Source organism: Ipomoea nil, unplaced genomic scaffold, assembly GCF_001879475.1.
Source record: "Ipomoea nil cultivar Tokyo-kokei standard unplaced genomic scaffold, Asagao_1.1 scaffold1034, whole genome shotgun sequence".
Taxonomy (NCBI): domain Eukaryota; kingdom Viridiplantae; phylum Streptophyta; class Magnoliopsida; order Solanales; family Convolvulaceae; genus Ipomoea; species Ipomoea nil.
The window spans coordinates 1,971,941-1,994,506 of record NW_017617462.1 but is presented as its reverse complement, the minus strand read 5'-3'; the positions used below and the strand labels follow the sequence as shown (position 1 = coordinate 1,994,506).

The following is a 22,566-nucleotide window of genomic DNA, read 5'->3' as shown; positions in this document are numbered from 1 at the left end:
TACACACTACTCATTGAAGCCCGCAAATTATGTTGTGAAAACGTGTACATCATGCGTATGGTGAACACAGGGATAGATTCATAATTTCTATACTGTAGATTCATAATTTTGTTTTTCATTTGTTGTTAACGACGTTTCTCTCTTCGCAATCGCATTATTTCGTCTTCACAGTACAAATATTATGAATCTACAGTAAAGAAATTATGAATCTACAGTATAAAAATTATGAATCTACAGTATCGATGTTATGAATCTACAGTATAGAAATTATGAATCTACAGCTTAGAAATAATGAATCCATCCCGTGTTCACCATGCGCATGGTGAACACGGTTCCATAGCATAACTATTGATTGAAGCCGAAGTGGGCTAATCTCTAGAGCTGAACTTCCCAATCTCTATTTATTTTTTTGAAGTACTACTGACTCTATTACAATGTAGTATCTGTCCATACATATTTCTTAACTTATTAAAACACAATGAGTTAATGCCCCATAGGGGTTCAAACCAACCTCTATATACTTGTACACAATCTTACAAAACTTGTATTCTACTTTAATATATACTTAAATTACTTAATAACATGGTTGAAAAAATATCTAGGCGTTCTTGTACTTTTATTTTTAAGATATGTTTAAAATTTTTAAATTTTATTAAGACTAATAATTATAAACTATTTAATACTTTAATAGTTAATACTAAAATATTAAATATTAACCTAAAAAACATCTACAGTTTAGATTTATTTTGCTCCAAACGATGTCGTTTTGAGTGAAATAACTCATTTAAAAAAAAGAACAATAGTTAATTGATCAACTAGGTGTAGGGATGGCAATGTGCCCCGTCCACGACGGGAATCCCCGATCCCCGTCCACGACGGGGATCCCCGATCCCCGTCCACGACGGGGATCCCCGATCCCCGTCCCAACAGGGACGCGAATTTGAAAAATTTTCGAGGAACAGGGACGGGAAAGGGAAATGTGTAATTCCTCGTCGGGAACGGGGAATGTGTAGGATGGGAATACCATTCCCCGCCACTCCCCGTCCTCGAATAATTATTATAATATATATATATATATATATATATATATATATATATATATTAATTTTTTATAATTAAGATTTAGATTTTTAATTTTTAAAATTAAAAATTACACTAATTTAAGATTTTGACTAAAAATTAACTAAGGACGGGGATTCTCCGTCCCCGCTAATTCCCCACAGAGACGAGGATGAGGATTATTTTCAACTCCCGATGACGGGGTGTCCTGCCCCATCCCGTTGTCATCCCTAGCTATGCGGCCTAGTTAGTGTTTAGGAGGCTTAGACGATCAGTGCCTAAGCGGCCTCCTAGTCGGCCGGCCGTCTAGACTACCAATTATAGTGATATGTTAGGCGGCCGACTGACGCCTAGTAAGATTTTTACAACACTGCTTAATAATGCAATGCTAACATTTTTTTGTTTACTATTAATAACTCTAACCCCTACTTGCCCAAATGTATTTACACCATCAATACTTTTTTTTTTTTGAAGTAAATAATTTTGCCGTATTCAATTCAAACACGAAATTAAATTAAAGAATAATGATTACTATGGTTGAAGCTGGCGAACAATTTGGTACATGTGTTGGGTATACTACACAATTTGGACACATTAATTGAGAGGAGAGCTGAGCCTAGAACAGAAAAGTAATGGAGAGAAACAAAAATGATAACACAGAAATCACTGCAACACCCCACGTGTGGCACTGGCACGTGCAGTACACTCTCCAATGACACCAACTGACTAACCTGCACACTGATTGGACTGTACCCTCACATTAACCATTTTTGAGTGTTTGGGTGTTGACAGTCACACCCTACCCCCCCTTTCACCATTACTCATCACCACGTACCACCTGCAATAAAAGACAAATTCCTTGTTGGCTATGCTATATATATGATACATTATTATAAAATAGAATTAATTTCACTTTTGGTCCAACAACTTTTGATGTTCTATCACTTTTGGTGCATAATTTTAAATTTTTTTAATTTTGGTGCATAACTTTGTTATTTTTATCAATTTTGATCATTTCGGCTAAATTGACAGCTAAATGTTGCTGGATTTTATATTGTTAGGGGTAAAATCGTCATCCCAAGAAAAAACATCTTCAGTATCTAAACAAAATCACCGTAAAATCATATCTATAGGTGTTTGATGATGAGAATAATGGGGAAGATGGGCAGAAACCAGACAGATCTATGGGATTTATAGTTTCGACCATTGGAAAACTCTTCTTTTCCTCTTAATATGATTTTTCTTTTGTTTAAATATTGAAGATCTTTCCATGTGATGACGATTTTGCCCCTAAAATATAAAATCCGGAAATATTTTACCGTCAATTTGGCTGGAAGGACCAAAACTGATAAAAATAACAAAGTTAGGCACCAATATTGAAAAAATTTAAAGTTGTGCACCAAAAGTGTTAAGAACTCAAAAGTCGTGGGACCAAAAGTGAAATTAATTCTTATAAAATATCAAAGATACATTGGAGAGAGAAATAACATTATATCAATTTTTATTTTAAATATATGAAAATCACCATTTTAGTCCCTCCGATCAATTATTTATCAATTGTATATGTAGCGTATAGCTTAGTTTTTAATTTTAACTAATTTGATAATCAAATTGTTTAAAATTTTGTCAATTAAACCCTTTCGAGAGATCAAAATGGTGATTTTTCTATTTTTTAAATTTTTATATTTGATCCTCGAAGGGTTTAATTGATGAAATTTTAAACAATTTGATGATCATCAAATTAGTTGAAGTTAAAACTATGGATTACATGACAGTTGAAAAACAATTGAGGGGCCAAAATGGTAATTTTTTCTTATATTTATCTCAATTTATCTACATTCAATTTTATAATTTACTCATATGTTTTATTCAAAATTTTATTTCAAAAAAATTGCACTCCAGATCAATCTCGAGAACTTTATCGCTCTTTGAAAATTTAGTATAGGAGATTAACGGTAAGATATGTCTTAATTGGCTCATAGTCTACCAAATACTATGAGTGTTGAGTCTGAGATGGTGTAGTGTTAATAATGTTTGGTGTTTTTTAAATTGAGATTCTTTATTTTGCTAATGAATACAAAAATGTTTGCATAGTTTTATGTCAAATTCTTGATCAATTTAGCAAAACTTGTTACTTGTTAGCATATAATATGATGTGCCACAATGCATCAAAGATTTATTGTAAAGCACTATAAATTAAAATTCTATCAAAACCCAATATATTAATGTTGGGCGGAGACCTGGATATTAAGCTCAGCATATTGTCATTGAAACATTGTGAATGCAGATAAATAGATAAAATTGTGAATTCGTTACTAATTATAACTTTTGACATAGTGATAATCATTTGATATGATATTTGGTATCACAATAGGTCTAATAGTGCAACTAAGTATGTATGTGTGGGCAAGAGTTCTCACATTCAACTTTTATTCTTTATATATATATATATATATATATATATATATATATATATATATATATGTACAAAAAAATTAATTTAACAATTCTTAGCAAGAGCTGGGTTTTAAGTTCATTGTTTTTCTAAAGAAAAAAAAATAATTTAAAGCCACTTTTTTTTTTCAATTTTAATTTAAAATTTTTAATTGATGCTAATTATAGTAAACAAACTTTTTCACTTTAGATCAATTGGTTTTTTATTTTTTAAATATTTACGTTTAAAAGGAGTTGAATGTTGACTTTTAATGAACTACATGTTCACATATGTATATGGCATCAAACATAGTGATCATGGAGCATCAGCATTCATTCTCCTTATGGATATGAGAGAGAATGAAACCCAAACAATTTTAAAATAAAAAAATAAAATAAAATAAAAAACACCCACCCATATAAATTAAACTTATCAATTAATCACAATCTAATTAAATTTTATTTCATTGTTTAATTTTCTTTGATAATAAATATGATTTTGCACTAGATGGACTTTTCTTTGAAATAATGCCTATCTAATTAAGTTTTACTTAAATAGTTAAAGTTTCAAGATTTTCAAAAAAAAAAAGTTAAAGTTTCAAGAGAAGATATGGAAGAAAATTTAAAATATAACATGAAATGGCATATAAAAGCTTTGAAGTGTTTTTTTTTTCTTTTCTCTAAAAAAAAAATGGTGTGTCACCGATTAGTCGGCGCCTAGGCGCTAAACATTGGCCGACCGCCTAGTGTATCACTGATTGTAGTAAATTTGCAAACAAATAATACCTGGAGTATCGGGTAATCGATCCACAGGGAACTAGGATACTATGCACTAGCTACTAGATTACTCACGTGAAGTTAATCCTAACAAAATAGATGATTTGGTAATTGTAAAAGAATAACTAGCAAAATAAACTAAATAATAAGCAAGTTGTTGAAACAATAGAGCAAAATGGGATTCTTGGGATCTAATGTTTAATCCCCTAGTGTCAGTCAAAGATGCAATATATATCTAGTTCGGGTTTAAACCAGTAGTGTGAGAATGCAGAAGTGGAATTGAGTTACTCTCGTAATCTCTACTCCTAGTGAATATTCACTCTCGTGATATAAACACTCAATAAGAACATGAATCAACATTCGTGAATTCATAATTATTACCATCTCTCGATGTGCAATATTCAAGGATAAATTCCTCAACAAATATTCCTTTCTCAAGGTGCAACAGTTAACTGTAATTGTGTGTGCCCTAATTACGCTTAACTCTTGTTATGACATGAATATGGCTGTGAAGCAAGTAATTTAGGCATTTAATTACTAGCAACGACAAATTGATACGCGATTGCAACACAAGTAATAAAATCAGACATAAATATATTAATGAAATTAAGCTCTTAGCACATAGGTTCATAAACAAATTCACCCAAAAATCCCTAAGGTGTTTTAGCCACTCATGACCATAATAGCATTCAATACAAACTCAGAGAATAAACAATCAACAATTGAAGTAAAAGAAAAAGGGAATGAGTTCTCCTGAATCTTCCTAGAGATTTCTCTCCTCCAAAGCCGATTGTAGATCTTGATGTTGTTCTTCTTGATTTTGCTCTGTTCTTGCCTCAAAAAACGCAGTCTGAACCCTTTAGGGTTGATGGAAGGAAGTCTTTTTATAGTGGAAACCAAATGGGGGCAATTTAGGAAGATTTCGCGCTTTGAGAAAATTCTAGAACCCGCGATCTCGACGCGTCGAGAATATGCTCGACGCATCGAGCCTCTGTAGCCTTCCTCAGGATCCGGTTCTGGAAATTCTCGAAGCGTCGAGCCTTCGATCTCAGCTCAACTTTGGCCTCTGGAATTTTTGGACGCGTCGAGCCTAGGGCTCGACGCGTCGAACCTTCAATACCTTCAATCCAACTTCATTTTGACTCCATTTATACTTGAAAGACCTCCCTTGCTTTTGCAATTGTCCTGTAATGGCTTAAAAACACTACCAAACACCGTAAAACGTTCAAAGCAAGTGTAAAACCATATCCTAATGAGAAAGTAAGTAAAATAGGCGCTGAATATGCAAATCTAATGAACTTAGGCTTTCAAAATGATTCAAATTGCTAGTTAAAACATGTATAATTGAGATTATATCAATCACCATAATCGGTGGTCTAGCTGGCCGACTAGGCGCCAATCGCCTAGGCCTCCTAGGCGCCGACTAGTCCTCCTAGGCACCGACTAGGTCGCCTAGTCGGCCGATTAGCTATTGTTCCTTTCTTTTTTAAATGGTTATTTCGCTCAAGACGACATCGGAATAACCCTAAATTGTTCAAATTCTAAATGTTTTTTAGGTTAATATTTTATATTTTAATATTAACTATTAAAATATTAAATAATTTATAATTATCAAATCTTTAAAAAATTAAAAAACTTAAACAAATTTTTAAGAAATAAAAAATATACCGGCGCCTAGGCGCCCCCGAATGCCCGAGAAGCGCCTATTAATTTTTTCAACCATGGTCATACTAAAGAAATAAAAACGATATATTACATTTTATGTAGTGAAAATTAACCTCGTTGATTGAGTGGGAGGAAAATACAAATAATAGAAAAAAAAAAAATGAGTTACAATTTAAAATATCAATAGTTGATCGCTATATCAAGAATTTAAAGAAATAAAATAAAGTAATTGTACTATTAGAACTCGTTTGCATATATATAGGCCGGTCTCACATATATAGAAGAGATAGAGAGGGTGGGGGTGGGGGGTGGGTGGGGAAGAAAAGCTTTTAATTTGTATGTAATGTAATGATGTTCCTCAAAAACATTTTGCCATTTTACAGTGAGCTAAGAAAGAGGTAAGAGGAGAGAAAACAAAACACTACACACTATACTTCTCTTTCAAATTCCAAAACCACACAAAACAAAGATGTTTGATGGTGTGCCAGACCAATTCCACCACTTCATAGCTTCCTCAAGAGTCTCACTTCAAATTCCCTTCCCTTTCCCACTTCATGCCACCACCTCACCGCCACCACCACCGCCACCACAACCACCACCACCACCAGCGCCAACTTTTTCGACCTTTGATCCCTACCCGTCCCACCAAACCCTTCAACCCCACCACCAGCACCACCAGCACCAGCACCAGCACCACCACCTCCACCACCACCTGTCCCCACCGCCACCACAACCCAAGAATGAAGCCTCCAAGGAAGACCAAACAACAACACTCCTTTCCACAAGCTTGGTGCTGGAGAGGGAGAGATCATCAGCATCAGCAGCAGCAGGAGGCGAACCGGGCGGTCCATGGTCTAATGAGGAAGTTCTTGCTCTATTGAGGATCAGATCTAGCATGGAGATTAATTGGTTCCCAGATTACTCTTGGGAACATGTCTCAAGGTAGGCACACACACAATAACTTCAAGATCTAATTAATTAATGACTGCATTATATATATATATATAAAGCAGCAGTGTTTCAATTATTTGTAGGATGGAGCTAAATTAAAGCTAGCTATATATACATATATATCCTAGCCTATCATCATATAGTGGTGTTGATGATGATGATGATGATATATGATTAGAGAGAAGTGAGGTTTTGTATTTATTGCATGTTTGTACTACAAACACCCCCATGAAAAAAAATTCAGTGTTGCTTTTGGAAATCTGCTGGGGCTTAAAAATTTGATCAATTTCAGGGACACTTTTTTCCTCTTCTCAACTCTGAAAAACTTTCTTTTTGTTCTTTTGCTGTTGTCCACTTTTTCAACTCCACCAATTCTTCCTATATTCCCACATTTCTGCACTAATTCCAATGCCTACCTTAGTGTTATATTAGACCACACAGTTTTAGCCAAAGGCTAGCTTCCATGTGACTAATATTTGTTTTATACACATATATCTTGGGCGGAGGCTGGTAAAGGTAAAGGCCAGGCCAAATTCAGCACCCAACTTCTCGAAAATATATATGTGATGACAGTCTATAGAGCTATAGCTTTTTGCGTAAGTGGTAAGCGTTTGATCTTGACAATATATATATGGTGGTGCAGGAAGCTTGCAGAGCTTGGGTTTAAGAGGAGCCCAGAGAAATGCAAGGAGAGATTTGAAGAGGAAAGCAGAAACCTTAACAGCCTAAGCTTCAACAAGAGCAGCTTCAGGTTCTTCAGTGAACTGGATGAACTGTACCAACACCAGGGGGGCGAGGGCGATCATCACAAGAATTATCAGAACGAAGAATCGGTCCAAACACGAAACGATAATCATCATCAACAACCCCCGCATAGACGAGAACGAGAATCAGCAGCAGCAGCAGCAGCAGAAGCCCAGAGCCTGGAAGAAGGGTCAGGGAATGTGGATCATAACAGCACGACTTCGAGGTCGAGCAAGAGCAATAATAATAATGGTGGTGGTGATGAGAATAAGAAGAGGATGAAGAGGAAGGGGAAGAGGAAGAGGGAGTTGGAGATGTTCAAAGGGTTCTGCGAGGGGATTGTGGAGAGGATAATGGCACAGCAAGAGGAGATGCACAGCAAGATTATTGAGGATATGGTGAAGAGGGAAGAGGAGAAGATTGCTAGGGATGAGGCTTGGAAGAGCCAAGAGAGGGAGAGGCTAAACAAGGAGATTGAAACCAGGGAGAAAGAACATGAGATTGCTAGCAATAGACAGGCCAAGATTATAGAGTTCTTGAACAAATTTGCTTCTTCTTCTTCTACCCCTTCTTTACATTCTCCCTTAGATCAATCACTTCTCGACAAAATTAATGATCTTTTTCACCATCCCAAAAACCACCCAACTTCCCCTTCCTCAACTCACCCTCACAATGATGAGAAAATGGGCACCAAGAAAGCCAAAAAAGTTTCATCTTTTCCCCATCAAAACCCTACTTCCAATAATAATCCAACTCCTCAAAGCAGCACAAACCCTAGCTTCACTTCACCAAAAGTGCCCACAGAGACACTGATATTGCCCTCCACAACAACCATGGATTTGGGTGATCCGGAAGAAAACCACCCTACCCCCCAGTCTAAAGACACCCAAAATGGAGGGGGAGATATAGGGAAGAGATGGCCAAGGGAAGAAGTGTTGGCACTGATCAACTTGAGATGCAACAGCCTAAGTGATAATAATAATAATAATAGCAAAGATGGAGGAGCAAAGGGTCCTCTTTGGGAGAGGATATCTCAAGGGATGCAAGAATTGGGGTACAACAGAAGTGCCAAAAGGTGCAAGGAGAAATGGGAGAACATAAACAAATACTTTAGGAAGACAAAAGATAACAACAAGAAAAGATCTGTTGATTCCAGGACTTGCCCTTATTTCCACCAGTTGAGCAGTTTGTACTGCAGCCAGGGAAAACTTAGGGGGGACTCGCCGGAAAACCGCTCCTCCGCAGATTAGCCGGCCGGAAAACCGCTCGCTGGATCATATCGGAGCTGAGCTGCCAATAATGCAGGTGGAGTGGAGTTCAATTTTAAAACTCAAATTTGAATTTTATGCATGTGCAGTAGCATTTTTGTCTGTGATTAGATTTAGGTGGTTGAGTATCTTTCTTTGGTGATATTGAAGTATCAAAATCCATTCTGACAATGTTTGTTTGATTACATTATGGTTTCTCAGACACCCTCAGATGCCATAATATATATAAATATAAATAGTTGTAATGTCTACATGTGGGAATGAGACTGAAATATGTCACAGACTACACACATGCTCCAACAATTAATTAGTCCTAGCTACAACGTAACCTTATAGAATTACACTATACCGGTGTTTGATAAATGGCTGTTAATTGATTGGGTTAATTAGTGTGTTTGACTAATTGATAACATTAAGTCATTAATTGATTGTAAAAAATTATTTGGTAAATTAGTTGTTAGTTATTAGCTTATTACGTACATACAAAATGACTTTCTCAAAAAGCTGATCGAAAAAATTACTTTAAATAACTGTTTGAATTTTAGCATTTTGAAGCAATAAGTTGTTGTTACAAAAAGCTAACTAATCAAACACTCATATTGGTTGTTTTTAGTAACCATATTTTTCAACCGATTTTAGTAAAGTCCTCAGCCAATTAAACTGGTTGAAACCGGAAAAATATGAAAAGACAAAAATGTCTTTACTAAAAATATGAAAAGTCATGAAAATGACTAAAAGTGTCTAAAAAATAATAGTCTGGGATGTTAAAGGCAAATTATGCTATGGACCCAGGCCCAAAACGCACCTCTAGAATAACGGTACTATTAGTGGCACCGTTTACTCAGTCAATGATTTTTTTTTATTCTTTTATTTTGTGAATATAGAGTTCAAAAATTATAAATATAAGTTCAAAAATTATGAATATAGATTCAAAAATTGTGTTATACTGTTGAATATATAGTTTTGTAATTGTGAATATAGAGTTCTTTAATTATGAATATAGAATTCTGTAATTGTGAATATAGAGTTCTGTAATTGTGAATATAGAACTCTGTAATTGTGAATATAGAGTTTTGTAATTGTGAATATAGAGTTCAAAAATTGTGAATATAGAGTTCTGCAATTGTGTTGAGTTTTTTAATTTTGTATATTGAGATATAAAATTGTGAATATTCTGTTCTAAAATTGTGAATATAGAGGAACGAATTTGAAGACAAACGACGAGGAATGAAGCAATTTTTATTTTTTTTGAAAAAAATTCAGATGGCGTCGTTTTGAAGCAAAACGGCGCCGTTTTGGATCCGGGTCCACCTTGAGTCCATGGCATAACAATTAGATGTTAAATGACAAAAACAATAGTCTGAGACTAAATTTAGTATTGCCACAAAAGATAAGGGATCTCTGGTGGAATTAACTCTATTAAAATGTACATTGTATTCAAGGAAAGTATATTATTTGAGTACTTAAAGTACATTATATTGTATAATGTACATTCATCAACGAATAATGTACTTTTAATATATTAAAAATGTAATTTTTGTTATGGTTCACACAACACTGTGTAGATCATGGTCCACACAATAATTTGCCCATTTTCTAGGCACGAACTAACCTACCTGCCTTCTTTGCCAACACCCACAAATTTTACTGTGGACCATGGTCCATATAGCAGCATGGATCATGAAGTAAATATCATTTTAATTACACTTTAGATTCATTTGATAATATTGCTCTATTTTTTAGTGTCATTTTTCACACACACTAGTTACATTATAGCAATACCAAAGTATCATTTTAATTCTATTACATTTTCATTTGACAATATACATTATTGCATGATCTCTATTTTTTATTTTCATTTTCCACACGCACCCGGTCATTTGACAATATATGTTATTATATGGGCTTTGAATTTTAGTTTCATTTTCCAGACACTAATTTCATTATAGCAACACTAAAGTATTATTTTAATTATACTACAGTTTCATTTGACAATATATATTATTGAATGAGCTTTGTTTTTAGTTTCATTTTTATTTTTCATATATACTAGTTTCATTATAATAACATTGTACTAAAGTATCATTTTAATTCTACTACAAGTTTATTTGATGACTATAGTTCACTGAGCATTGTGTGAACCATGCATGGTCGACTGTATAACAACTAGGCAACACCATTCAAATTGATTAATACGTACTCTATATAACTATTTGTAATGCTTGCAAAAGGAAATAAAATTATTCCAGAATGATCTCTAATTTTCCCTCCTAGCCATTCATTGCTTCTTGCAATTAGGGTTTAAATGTGTCAAGTTACTCGTGAATTATTTCAACTCAAATTGATAAATATTCGAATTCAATTTGTTTATTGTCAAATCAAGCTCAAGTTTGAATAATTTACAAGTCAAATCAAGATTTTATATGTTTATATATAACTACAAATTTACAATTTTAACTATATGTATTTATTAAAAATCTTTCTTCTTCTTTTTTTTTTTAACCCTTATTTTTCTCAAAAATAGCCTTTGATTTGCATCTTGAAACTTGAATCAAGTCAATTTGAAGCTCAAAAAATAGAGTTGAACCAACCTCAACACAAGTAGTTTCACATAAAAGTTGAACAACTTTGAAGCAATATTGTTTGTTATCACCCAATCATTTTAGTAAAGTATTCCAAATCGATTTTTAACTCTAATAAAATGAGAACATTTGATACCAATAGAATCAATGCATGCCCATATAATGCTGTGAATAGAAGAAGCAAAATTACTTATTTTCCTATTATTGCGACCAGTTCCACAACTCCCAAGAAACATTCTGGTATGCAAGCAAATTAAACAATGAAAAATACTATGTCTACTTCCATTTCCTACTATCTACTTTTACTCCCACACTCGAAATTAAATCTTGATGTAAACACTTTTATTGGGACTCACATTAAAAAAAAAAATAAATACTTATCAGTGTCTGTCATATTAGGGTGTAAGAATTGGAAATACATGTCTGCACGGGATTAGCTCAATGATTCAGTAGGAAGTATTTGGGAGAAGAGGCCAAGGTTCGAACCTTGGCGGCGACAGCGTGGGGATTATGCCCAAAGTGGACAGATCCCTTGTACGCACTGGCATTTGAGCCTATTTGCTGAGTCATTGAGTCACGGTAATTTACATCCTTATCACGATTTAGAGAGAGTGAAATAAGGAAAGGGCTCTATGTATTCATTCATCAATCAACAACCGTATGAATCCATGCGATGAAACAGTAAACAGTGTTGCTGCTATAGTATTTAACTGCCAAACTAATCTAACAAGATTAACTACTATTTAACTGCTTCTTGTAACTAATCTAATACCCCCCTCAAGCTGGACTGTACATGGAATGAAGTCCTAGCTTGGAGACTAGATTGTGGAACACCATTGGTTGTAAGGGTTTGGTTAGTATATTTGGTTTTCAGTGGAGACATATACAAGCTTGATGATTCCCTTCTGGATTTTCTCTCTTATCAAGTGACAATCAATCTCTATATGTTTGGTCCTCTCATGGAACACAGGATTTTCTGCCATAGCAATGGCAGATTTGCTGTCTGAAAATAACATGGCTGCATTATCCACATGAACTTCAAGAACCTTCAATAGATAGATCAGCCACTGCAATTCACGCTGCTAAGGCAATGGCCCTATACTCAGCTTCAGAAGAGGACCTTGAAACTGTGGTTTGTTTTTTTATTTCCATGATATGAGAGCATCTCCTAGGAATGTGCAGAAACCAGTAACAGATCTTCTAGTGTCAGGGTATGATGCCCAGTCTGAATCAGCAAAGCCACTTAACTTCAAACTAGAAGTGACTGGAAAGAACAGGCCTTGTCCAGGGTTGCCTTTGATGTATCTCAATATTCTATGAGCTGCTTGCATGTGGATGGTGGTAGGAGAGTCCAGAAATTGAGATAATTGTTGTACAACAAAGCTGATATCAGGCCTAGTAATGGTTAAGTACAAAAGTCTGCCTATCAATCTTCTGAAGGCAGTGTTGTCTTCCAGAGCTATTCCATCAGACTTGGATATCTTGTGTGTCTGAACCATTGGGCATTTTGCAGGTTTACTTTCAATGAAGCATGTATCATGTAAGAGATCCAAAGCATACTTTCTTTGTGTCATGGAGATCCCTTTATGAGACCTAGCAATCTCAAGTCCCAAAAAAAAACTTCAAACTCCCCAAATCTTTGATCTGGAATACTGAATGCAAGTGATCCTTTATCTGTTGTATCTGGTCATTATCACTGCTTGCCAGAACTACATCATCTACATACACTAGAAGGGAAACAAAGGTGTTACCTGAACCTCTAGTGAACAGAGAGTTGTCACAAGAAGCTTGTTTGAATCCCATGCTGAACAACTCAGTGGTTAGTCTAGCATTCCATTGCCTGCTTGCCTGTTTCAAACCATAGAGGGATCTTCTTAGCCTGCACACTTGCCCTGGTTGTGTGGGTGTAAAGCCTGGGGGAAGGTTCATATAGACTTCTTCTTGGAGATCCCCATGTAAGAAGGCATTGTTGACATCAAGCTGATGCAACTGCCATCTTTTTGCAGCTGCTATGGCTATAAGAGTCCTGATTGTTGTGACTTTGGCTACAGGACTAAATGTATCAACATAGTCTATTCCACAGGTCTGAGTGAACCACTTTGCAACCAACCTGGCTTTGCACCTCTCAATTGTTCCATCTGCTTTGTGTTTCACCTTGTAAACCCATCTACACCCTATTGGTTGCTTGGATGGTGGGAGTGTAGTTAGGACCCAGGTGTTATTGGCTTGTAGGGCTTCTATCTCTACCTGCATAGCCAGCTCCAGCACTCATGCTTAATAGCTTGGTTATAACTCTTGGGCTCTTGTATACTGAGTATGTTGGCAGCAAAGGCCTTGAATCCAGGAGAAAGCTTATCATAGTTCATCACAGTTGAGAGAACATGAGGGGAGGTCTTTGTAACTGGCAAGTTGTAATCATAATCATCAAGGTAAGCAGGTCTTGTCACCTGCGTAGTAGATCTTCTAGGTTCTACTGGAATTTGCTCAGGTTGCAGCTGGCCTGAGTTATGACTGTCTGAACTCACAGATATTTCAGCACTTCTTGGTTCCTCTCTTGGATCCTCTCTTTGAACCTGCCTTGGAACAACAACATCTTCCACAGTACCACTGCCATTTGGAAGGATCAAGGATGGATGGGGCAACTTCTTATCAACCTACCTCTCTAATCTGTGTGGAAAGACATTCTCATAGAATGTCACATCCCTTGATATAAACACTTCTCTAGAATTTAAATCATACAATTTGTACCCTTTTATTCCATCAGGATATCCAAGAAATATACATTTTCTGGCCCTAGGTGAGAACTTTCTTTAATGCCCTTTGTGTAGGATAGCATAAGCTAGGCATCCAAAAACTCTTAGATGGGAATACTGAGGTACCTTTTTGAATAAAACCTGATGAGGAGTTTATCCTTGTAGAACTGTTGATGGCAGCTAATTGATGATATAGACTGCATGTAGTATGCAATCACCCCAAAAAACATCTGAGAGCCCTGCTTGAAACTTCAAGGCTCTTGCAACTGCCAGGATGTGGCCATGCTTCCTCTCCACCACACCATTTTGCTGTGGTGTGTAGGTACAGGTTGACTGGTGGATAATCCCTTTTTCTTGAAAAAAGGAGTCCATCTTGAATTCTTGGCCATTATCTGTCCTGACACACTTAATCTTCCTTTCAAACTGTGTCATGGTGAAGGCACAGAAGTTCTTTATTAAGGTTCTGACTTCATCTTTGCTTCTCATCAAGTAAACCCAAGTGGCCCTGCTAAAATCATCCACAATAGTTAAAAAGAACCTGTGACCATATATAGTATGTGTATGATATGGTCCCCAAATATCCATGTGTACTAATTCAAAGCAATCATTGGAGGCAGTAGTACTGTTATGGAAGGGTAATCTCTTCTGCTTGGCTAGATGGCATACATTGTAAACATCAGTTTTATTCATTTTCAAACTTTCATCCAATAGAGACAATTGTTTCAACTTTCCATATGAACAATGTCCTAATCTATCATGCCAGTGACTACTAGAATTACAAGTATTGGCCCTAATGTGTCCTAAAATAGCAGGCATCTGGGGTGTTTCAAGATGATATAATCCTTTCTTCAGACTAGCCAAACCAATCATCTTCCCACAATCCTGATCCTGTATTATGCAAACATCAGAATGTAACAGCAGCTTGCACTTGGAGGATTTAATCAGTTCACTAACAGAAATCAAGTTATAGTGAAATGCAGGAACACAGAAGACATTCTGCAAATTCAACTTATCAGCATGTATGAAGCCTATATGGGTAATATTTGCCCTATCACCATTTGGTAATTCAACAAACATACCTTGAACCTTTTTAGCATTGGTTAATAGCCCAAGATGACAAACAACATGATGAGTGGCTCCACTATCCAAAATCCAGCTAGTTTTATCATTAAAGGTAGGTTTAGGGTGATTACCTTCAACCTGTGGGTTGGGAGCAAAGTTGGCTGCAATCAAGTTAGCCTGTGGTGTCAATCCTCCAACATCATTCAATGGTGAAGAGTAGTGAATCATATCCCTCTGCAGGACTTGCTTGAGAAGTTTATATTCCTCTAGACTCAAGGTGACAGAACCAGTGCCTTCATTGGAGGTTTGTTCATTTGACCCTATCTGTACTTGATTGGCAGAGCCAACACTCTTGTTTCTTGGTTTCCACCCTGGTGGATACCCATTCTTCTTGTAGCACTTCTCTGTTGTGTGGCCAGTGTAACCACAGTAAGAACATATAGGCCTTCTACCATTGTTGTTAGAGGAGAACTTCTTTGGTCCTGAGTTTCCATTACTCCATTGAGTAAACAAGATACTTCCTGCTTCTTGAACTTGCAAGTTTACCCCTGTGTTATTAAACCTCCTTTCTTGCTGTTGGATCATCATAAAAGCTTCATCAACAGTAGGGAGGGGCTTTGTCATCATAATTTGGGACTGGACAGATGCATATGTGTCATTTAGTCCTCTTAGAAAGACTGAAAGATTGTCACTCTCCTGTTGTTGTTTAAGGGATTCCAGCTGACCACAATCACATCTCCTCTCACATTTGCAGGTAGGCAATGTCCTTATTACCTGAAGTTCATCCCAAAGTACCTTTAACTTGGCAAAGAACGCACTTACAGTGAGGTCTCCTTGCCTTGTCTGGGGTATCTCGGCATGAAGGTCTGAGATCCTGAAGATGTCTGATTCACTAAATCTTGCCTTCAGGGTGCTCCATATCTTCTCTGTCGTTCCTATCCAAAGGATGGTTTGTACGATTTCTGGGGAAACAGATCGCATGATCCAGGTTGCAACCATGTTGTTGCACCTCTTCGAGTAAGGGTATCTTACTTCACCTAGACTAGGCATCACAATCGTTCCATCGACAAACCCTAGCTTGTTCTTCGAGAGGAGTGACATCTCCATCTCCATCGCCCTAGCCCAGGGGTGATAATTTCGGCCGTCAAGGGGCGTGGAGACTAAAATCAGGGAGGGGTTCTTGTTTGGATGTAAGAAAAAAGGGCTAGCAGCGTCGTTCGGATCAAATGTTGCTCCTGAGACGCCGGAATTGACCGGTCCGAAACCAGGTGGTGCACCAGTCGTCGGAGCCGTCGCAGCTGCAGCGTTGGGCCTGTTCGTCGTGCCATTCCAAGCCATGAGAATAGCTTATTCGAGCTCTGATACCATATCACGATTTAGAGAGAGTGAAATAAGGAAAGGGCTCTATGTATTCATTCATCAATCAACAACCATATGAATCCACAGAGTCTTTGCTATATATGCGATGAAACAGTTTTGCTGCTATAGTACTTAACTGCCAAACTAATCTAACAAGATTAACTACTATTTAACTGCTAATCTAACTGCTTCTTGTAACTGATCTAATAATCCTCTCAAATGCTCTGTGGGGTTGGAGTTTAGTTTTAGGATTTTGATTCCAGCAACATAACACCTATTGTCTAATCCCAAAATTTGATAATGCTTAATTCCAAAGGCTCCAACAACAACACTACAAATTGAGCAAATACCAATTTTAGTCCCACGAGTATTTTTAAAATGACAGTTTTGATCCACATGTTTAATTCATACCAATTTTCATCCACGACTATTGTTTTAGTACAAATTTTCATCTACGACTATTATTTTAGTGCCAAAATTTATCAAGCCGGTCACACATTCGTTTAAGACATGCCAAAATATGAAATTATTTAGGGTATTTTCATCATTTTCAAATTAAAATCCCAATTTGAGCATGAACAAAGCGATTTAAGCCCTAAAATTTATCCCAATTCACAATTCTCCTCCTCAAATTAAGCTAGGATGAGGAGAATAACTACTATTTGGGATCAATCTTAGGGCTTAAATCGCTTTATTCATGCTCAAATTGGAATCTTAAGTTAAAAATGACGAAAATGGCCTTAAAATTTTTAGATTTCGACATGTCTTAAATGGAGGGGTGACCGGCGTGATGAATTTTTGTACTAAAACAATAGTTGTGGATGAAAATTGGTACTAAAACAATAGTCGTGGATAAAAATTAGTAGAAATTAAACATGTGGACCAAAATCGTCATTTTGTTAATACTCATGGGACCAAAATTGGTATTTGCTCCTACAAATTTGGCTTAGCATGTGGCATCTCCAGTACATAATTAATAAGTTATGAATTGTTTCTGTTGAAGGCTTAGGATAGCAAGAGTACAAAGATACAATGACTTGGCCAGATTTAGAAAGCACATTATTGGTGGGGAAATTCTTGTTAAATATCTTCCATGCATAGTAAGAAATATTATTTTGTAAATAAAGATTTGAACCTGCTACGTAAATAATAATTTATGAACATTTATTATTTGTTGGTCCCAGAGACAAGGAAAAGTCTAGAGAACGAGGGGATGATTAAAACTTTTAAATAATTTTAAATCTTAACAAAAAGTGCACAACGAATTGAAAGTCTTTGACTTGTCAAGGATTTTACTTAAAATATTTTATAGCTTTTTGTTTGAAATGCGCAATTGTTTATGTATTTGGACAAGAAATTCCTTATTTGAGCGCTTATATTTATGGTGAACTTACAATCATTATGGTCTACTGTAAAATATAATCCACAAGTTGTGTGGAGTATATTTTGTCTACTGTAAAATAATGTACATTTAGTACAAAAATAATATACATTCAGTACAAAAGTAATATACATTGTATTCAGAAGATATATATTATTTTTGTTTGGAATAAGGGTCAAATAGGCCACTGAACTGTACACCAAGTTGCAATTAGGTCATCGAACTCAAAAAAAGTACAATTAGGTCCCTGAACTACACAAATTCATGCAATTAAGCCTAAAATGACCTGTTTACCTAATACTTTGCTGACGTGGAGGTTGCAGATTTTAAAAATTATTTTTAAAATAATTTTAAACAAAATATTAATTAAAAATTAAAAAAAATAAAAAAAAAAATAAAAAACGGAACGGCCAGAGACGCCGGTCGTTCCTTCGTCTCCATGGCAGGAGACGAAGGTCTCCAGCCATGGAGACGATCTTCGTCTCCTGCCATGGAGACGAAGACCTTTGTCTCGTCTCCATGGCCTGGAGACGAGGACCTTCGTCTCCATGGGCAGGAGACGAAGGTCTCTTCGTCTCCCTGGCCGGAGAGACGAAGAGATTCGTCTCTCCGGCCAGGGAGACGAAGAGACCTTCGTCTCCTGGCCATGGAGACGAAGGTCTTCGTCTCCATGGCTGGAGACCTTCGTCTCCTGCCATGGAGACGAAGGAACGGCCGGAGACGAAGGAACGGCCGGAGACGATTTCGTCTCCGGCCATTCTTTTTTTTTTTTTTTTTTTTTTAATTTTTTTTTAATTTTAATTAATTTTTTGTTTAAAATTATTTTAAAAATTATTTTTAAAAATCTCAACTTACATAGCAGGTAAACAGGTCATTTTAGACCTAATTGCATAAATTTGTGTAGTTCAGGGACTTAATTGCATCTTTTTTGAGTTTGATGGCCTAATTGTAGTTTGGTGTGCAGTTCAGTGACCTATTTGACCCTTATTCCTTTTTGTTTTGAGTATACATTATATTGTATAATGTACATTCAGTACAAAAATAATGTACATTTAGTGGGGTATATTCAATCATGACTTTCATAGAGTTTTAAAGACTTTTATGAACTTTAAAAATTTGAAGGTATTCAATTCAAACTTTTAGAGAGTCTTTAAAAGTCAGGTGGTATTCAATCACGATTTTTAAAGAGTCTTTAAAAGTCATGTAGTATTCGATTAAGACTTTTAGAGAGCCTTTAAAAGTCCTGTGGTATTCAAAAAGTTATGAATTTTTGTAGACTTTTTAATTTTAGAACTTTTGTAGACTTTTCCTTCTCAAATATAAATAGTTGAAATCCGACCATCAATCTCAAGATTTCAAAATTTTCTTTCTAACAACTTTGAATGTTTTCTCTCTCTATTTAAACTCTATTTTTTTTTCTCCCTTAAACTTTATAAACCTATCTAAATTTAATAAAATATTTTTTTCTTCATTATCCTAATTCCTATATGTTCCTCATACCTAAACTCTACCAATTTTTGTCTCTGATCTCTTAAACTTTACAATCTTCATCTAAAAATTCGAAATAATATTATTTTTACTTCATTATTGCTTGTTTATATTGATTTTTATTTTATTTTTCTATGAATTTTTATCCATAACTTTCTCTAATTCTCCCTAAATACATGACCAAGCAAATTTTTCATCGTCAAATTTTAGTATATGTTTCATAATATTCATATAAATACTTATATATTTGGATTTTTATATATTCTTTTTATGTTTATATTCGTAATATATATTTTTCATTTTTTTTAACAACAGATTACTACGAATAGAGAACTACTATTCGCAACAACAATTTGGAGTTGCAAACAGTAGCACTTTGTTGTTATTCGCAGTCTCAAATTGCTATTGTAAATAATAGTTCTTTGCGTGATGCCTAGCAATATATCAAGTATAATTTTTTTTATATATATTATTAATATTAGATTTTTATTTTTTATGAAACTTGTAATTGTATTTTTAAATATTTTATTTGATCAATTCTTTTATTATAAATTTTATTGTTCAATATTGTTATGAATTTCTAATGAAATAGTTTTTTTTGTTGATGTTTATTAATAATATATATAAGTAATTAGCATATAAGTCTCAGCATATTATGGATAAAAATAATAATGTTGAGAATGCCGATGTAGGTGAAGAACTATATAATAAGAAGAATTTTATGATATATTATAAATGTTTTGTAAGAAAATTATATAAATGATAAGAATCAAAATCATTGAAAGTTTGTAAGGATGTATTCAATATAGAATTTCAATGACTTTTGTAGACTTTTTAAAATAAGAAGTTGATAAAAGTCTATGAATGTTTTTTATATAGACTTTTATAGAGTCTTATAAAGTTTTAAAAAGTTTTGAACGATTCTATGAAAGTCAATCAAAATTTATTAAAATCTATCATTTTAAAAGTCTTTAAAACTTTACAAAAGTCATGATTGAATACACCCCCTTTAATATATTAAAAATGTACTTTTTTATATATATTATAGTCTACACATAACATGGTCCACACAATAATTTGCCGTGAACTTGTTAACAAGATTTAAGTGCTAGCTTCTCCTACAAACAGAGATATTGAAACATATCATTTAATATCTTCAAGGTTTAAAAGATATTGACATATTTTATACAAGAGATCAAGATCAAATTATGACATTAGTGGACTAGCTACTTAGATTCTAGACTAGTTACGTATTTGCTCAACTCATTCTACTAACTTTCTCTAATGTCTTACTTCACTACTTCATCTGAGTAATTCAACTAACTCCTCTGAAATGTTACTTAATTTGTCTTCACTATTAATAAAATGTTTTTAATAAACATCCCTAAAAAACTTTTATTATTATAAACATTTTCATCCATTAGAAACTTTATTAATTTCTCTCTTTTATCTCTATCTCTCATCTTATCTCATCATTTTATTATCCATATATTGTATGCTATTATCAATTCTACTTCGAATAATAAGGATACAACAATTTACTCAAAAACAACATATTCTACATTTTTTAATTTCTAAATCATATATTATTTTTTCTTTTCACTTTGTAAATTCATATGATGCAAGGTACTGTTATTTAGACAGGATAAAAATGATACAATAATTAACTCAAAAACAACAGTCTATATTGTTTAATTTCTTTATAATTATCTTTCTTCTTGCTTCTTGTGTGATTTAATTCTAAAAAGCAATTTAAAATTTGTTGCCACGTAAACCCAGAGCACAACAATTGTGGATGAAAGTCCGCCTTGCATTGTAAACCCTAGTCTTTTAAATTATGCATGTGTCTGGTGCGTTCAAGCACATAATACATTAATTATATATTAACTACTGACACATAATCAATTAACATATTATTAGCATGTTTGGTAGTATGGTGGAATAAGAATGGTTACTAAAAGTAGTGATTGAGAAGGAATAAAGGAATGAAACCCTTATTTTATTTGGGTATGAATTTTTTAATTAATGAGGTATTCGAAACCCATAGTTGTATTCTAAAACCTATCAACTAAACAATAACAATCACTTTCATACGCATTCCTGTGAGCAAAACCCGTCAACCAAACACACCCTATGTGTCTTCAATTTATTTACAGACACATAATCTATTAATCACAGACACATAATAATAATATAGTTATGTTAACTGCTGACATAATTCACAATGCAATGTACACCTTGATCCATAGTATAATTTTTCAAAGTGCAATACTTGGAAAATTAATTTGTGGACCATAGTCCACATAACTGTGTAGACCATGGTCCACATAGCTGTGTGGACCATAAATATCAGATACATTTTTAATATACTAAAAGTATATTATTTGTATACTGAAAGACCGAAGGTACATTATTTAATAATATATATAAAATAATGTATTTTCAATACTCAAATAATGTAATTTTAAAAAATATACTTTACGTACACAAATAATATATTTTTAGTATATTAAAAATATATTTTTTTAATTTATATTCCACACTGTGTGGACCATATATAGTCTATGTAATACTAATTTGCAATACTTGTTGCCTCTAGGTACAACACTAATGTATGCCGAACGTTATGCTGTGGAATCGTGCCCACCTTGTAAGGTGGGCACGGTTTCATATCTATAATTTTTATACTGTAGATCTATAATTTTTAAATCGTAGATCTATAATTTAAATACAGTAAATTAATACTTTTTATACAATAGATTCATAATTTTCATACTGCAAATTCATAATATCTGTACTGTAGATTCATAATTTCTAAACTGTATAGTTATCAAATTATGAACAAATAATTCTGTGATTTGTGAAAACAAAGTTCAAGAATACGAACATAAAAAATTATAAACACATAGCTCTATAATTATGAAATATATTTATAAAATTATAAACATATAGCTCTATAATTATAAATGTACAGTATAGAAATTATGGATATGGAACCGTGCCGACCTTGCAAGGTGGGCACGTTTCCACAGCATAATTTGCCA

The 22,566-nt window shown here is 34.4% G+C and overlaps 1 protein-coding gene across 2 annotated transcripts; it reads left to right on the top strand.

Moving 5' to 3' along the window:
• The first annotated feature begins 6,216 nt into the window (after nt 1-6,216).
• Nucleotides 6,217-9,148, top strand: LOC109180833 (trihelix transcription factor GTL2-like). 2 transcript variants are annotated; one of them, XM_019330558.1, is made up of 3 exons: nt 6,217-6,876; nt 7,529-8,598; nt 8,755-9,148. In XM_019330558.1, the coding sequence occupies exons 1-3, from the start codon at nt 6,404-6,406 to the stop codon at nt 8,877-8,879; spliced, it is 1,668 nt and encodes a 555-aa protein (XP_019186103.1). In that variant the 5' UTR covers nt 6,217-6,403; the 3' UTR covers nt 8,880-9,148. The 2 variants fall into 2 exon arrangements, with proteins under 2 accessions (XP_019186103.1, XP_019186102.1); XM_019330557.1 differs by having other exon boundaries at nt 6,218-6,876; nt 7,529-9,148.
• Nucleotides 9,149-22,566: the final 13,418 nt, after the last annotated feature.

What these genes read in the sequence shown, in the direction of transcription:
- LOC109180833 (XM_019330557.1), top strand. Translation starts at nt 6,404, where the DNA reads ATGTTTGATGGTGTGCCAGACCAATTCCACCACTTCATAGCTTCCTCA. An exon ending in TCTTGGGAACATGTCTCAAG is followed by an intron (nt 6,877 to 7,528) that starts GTAGGCACACAC and finishes ATGGTGGTGCAG; the next exon opens with GAAGCTTGCAGAGCTTGGGT.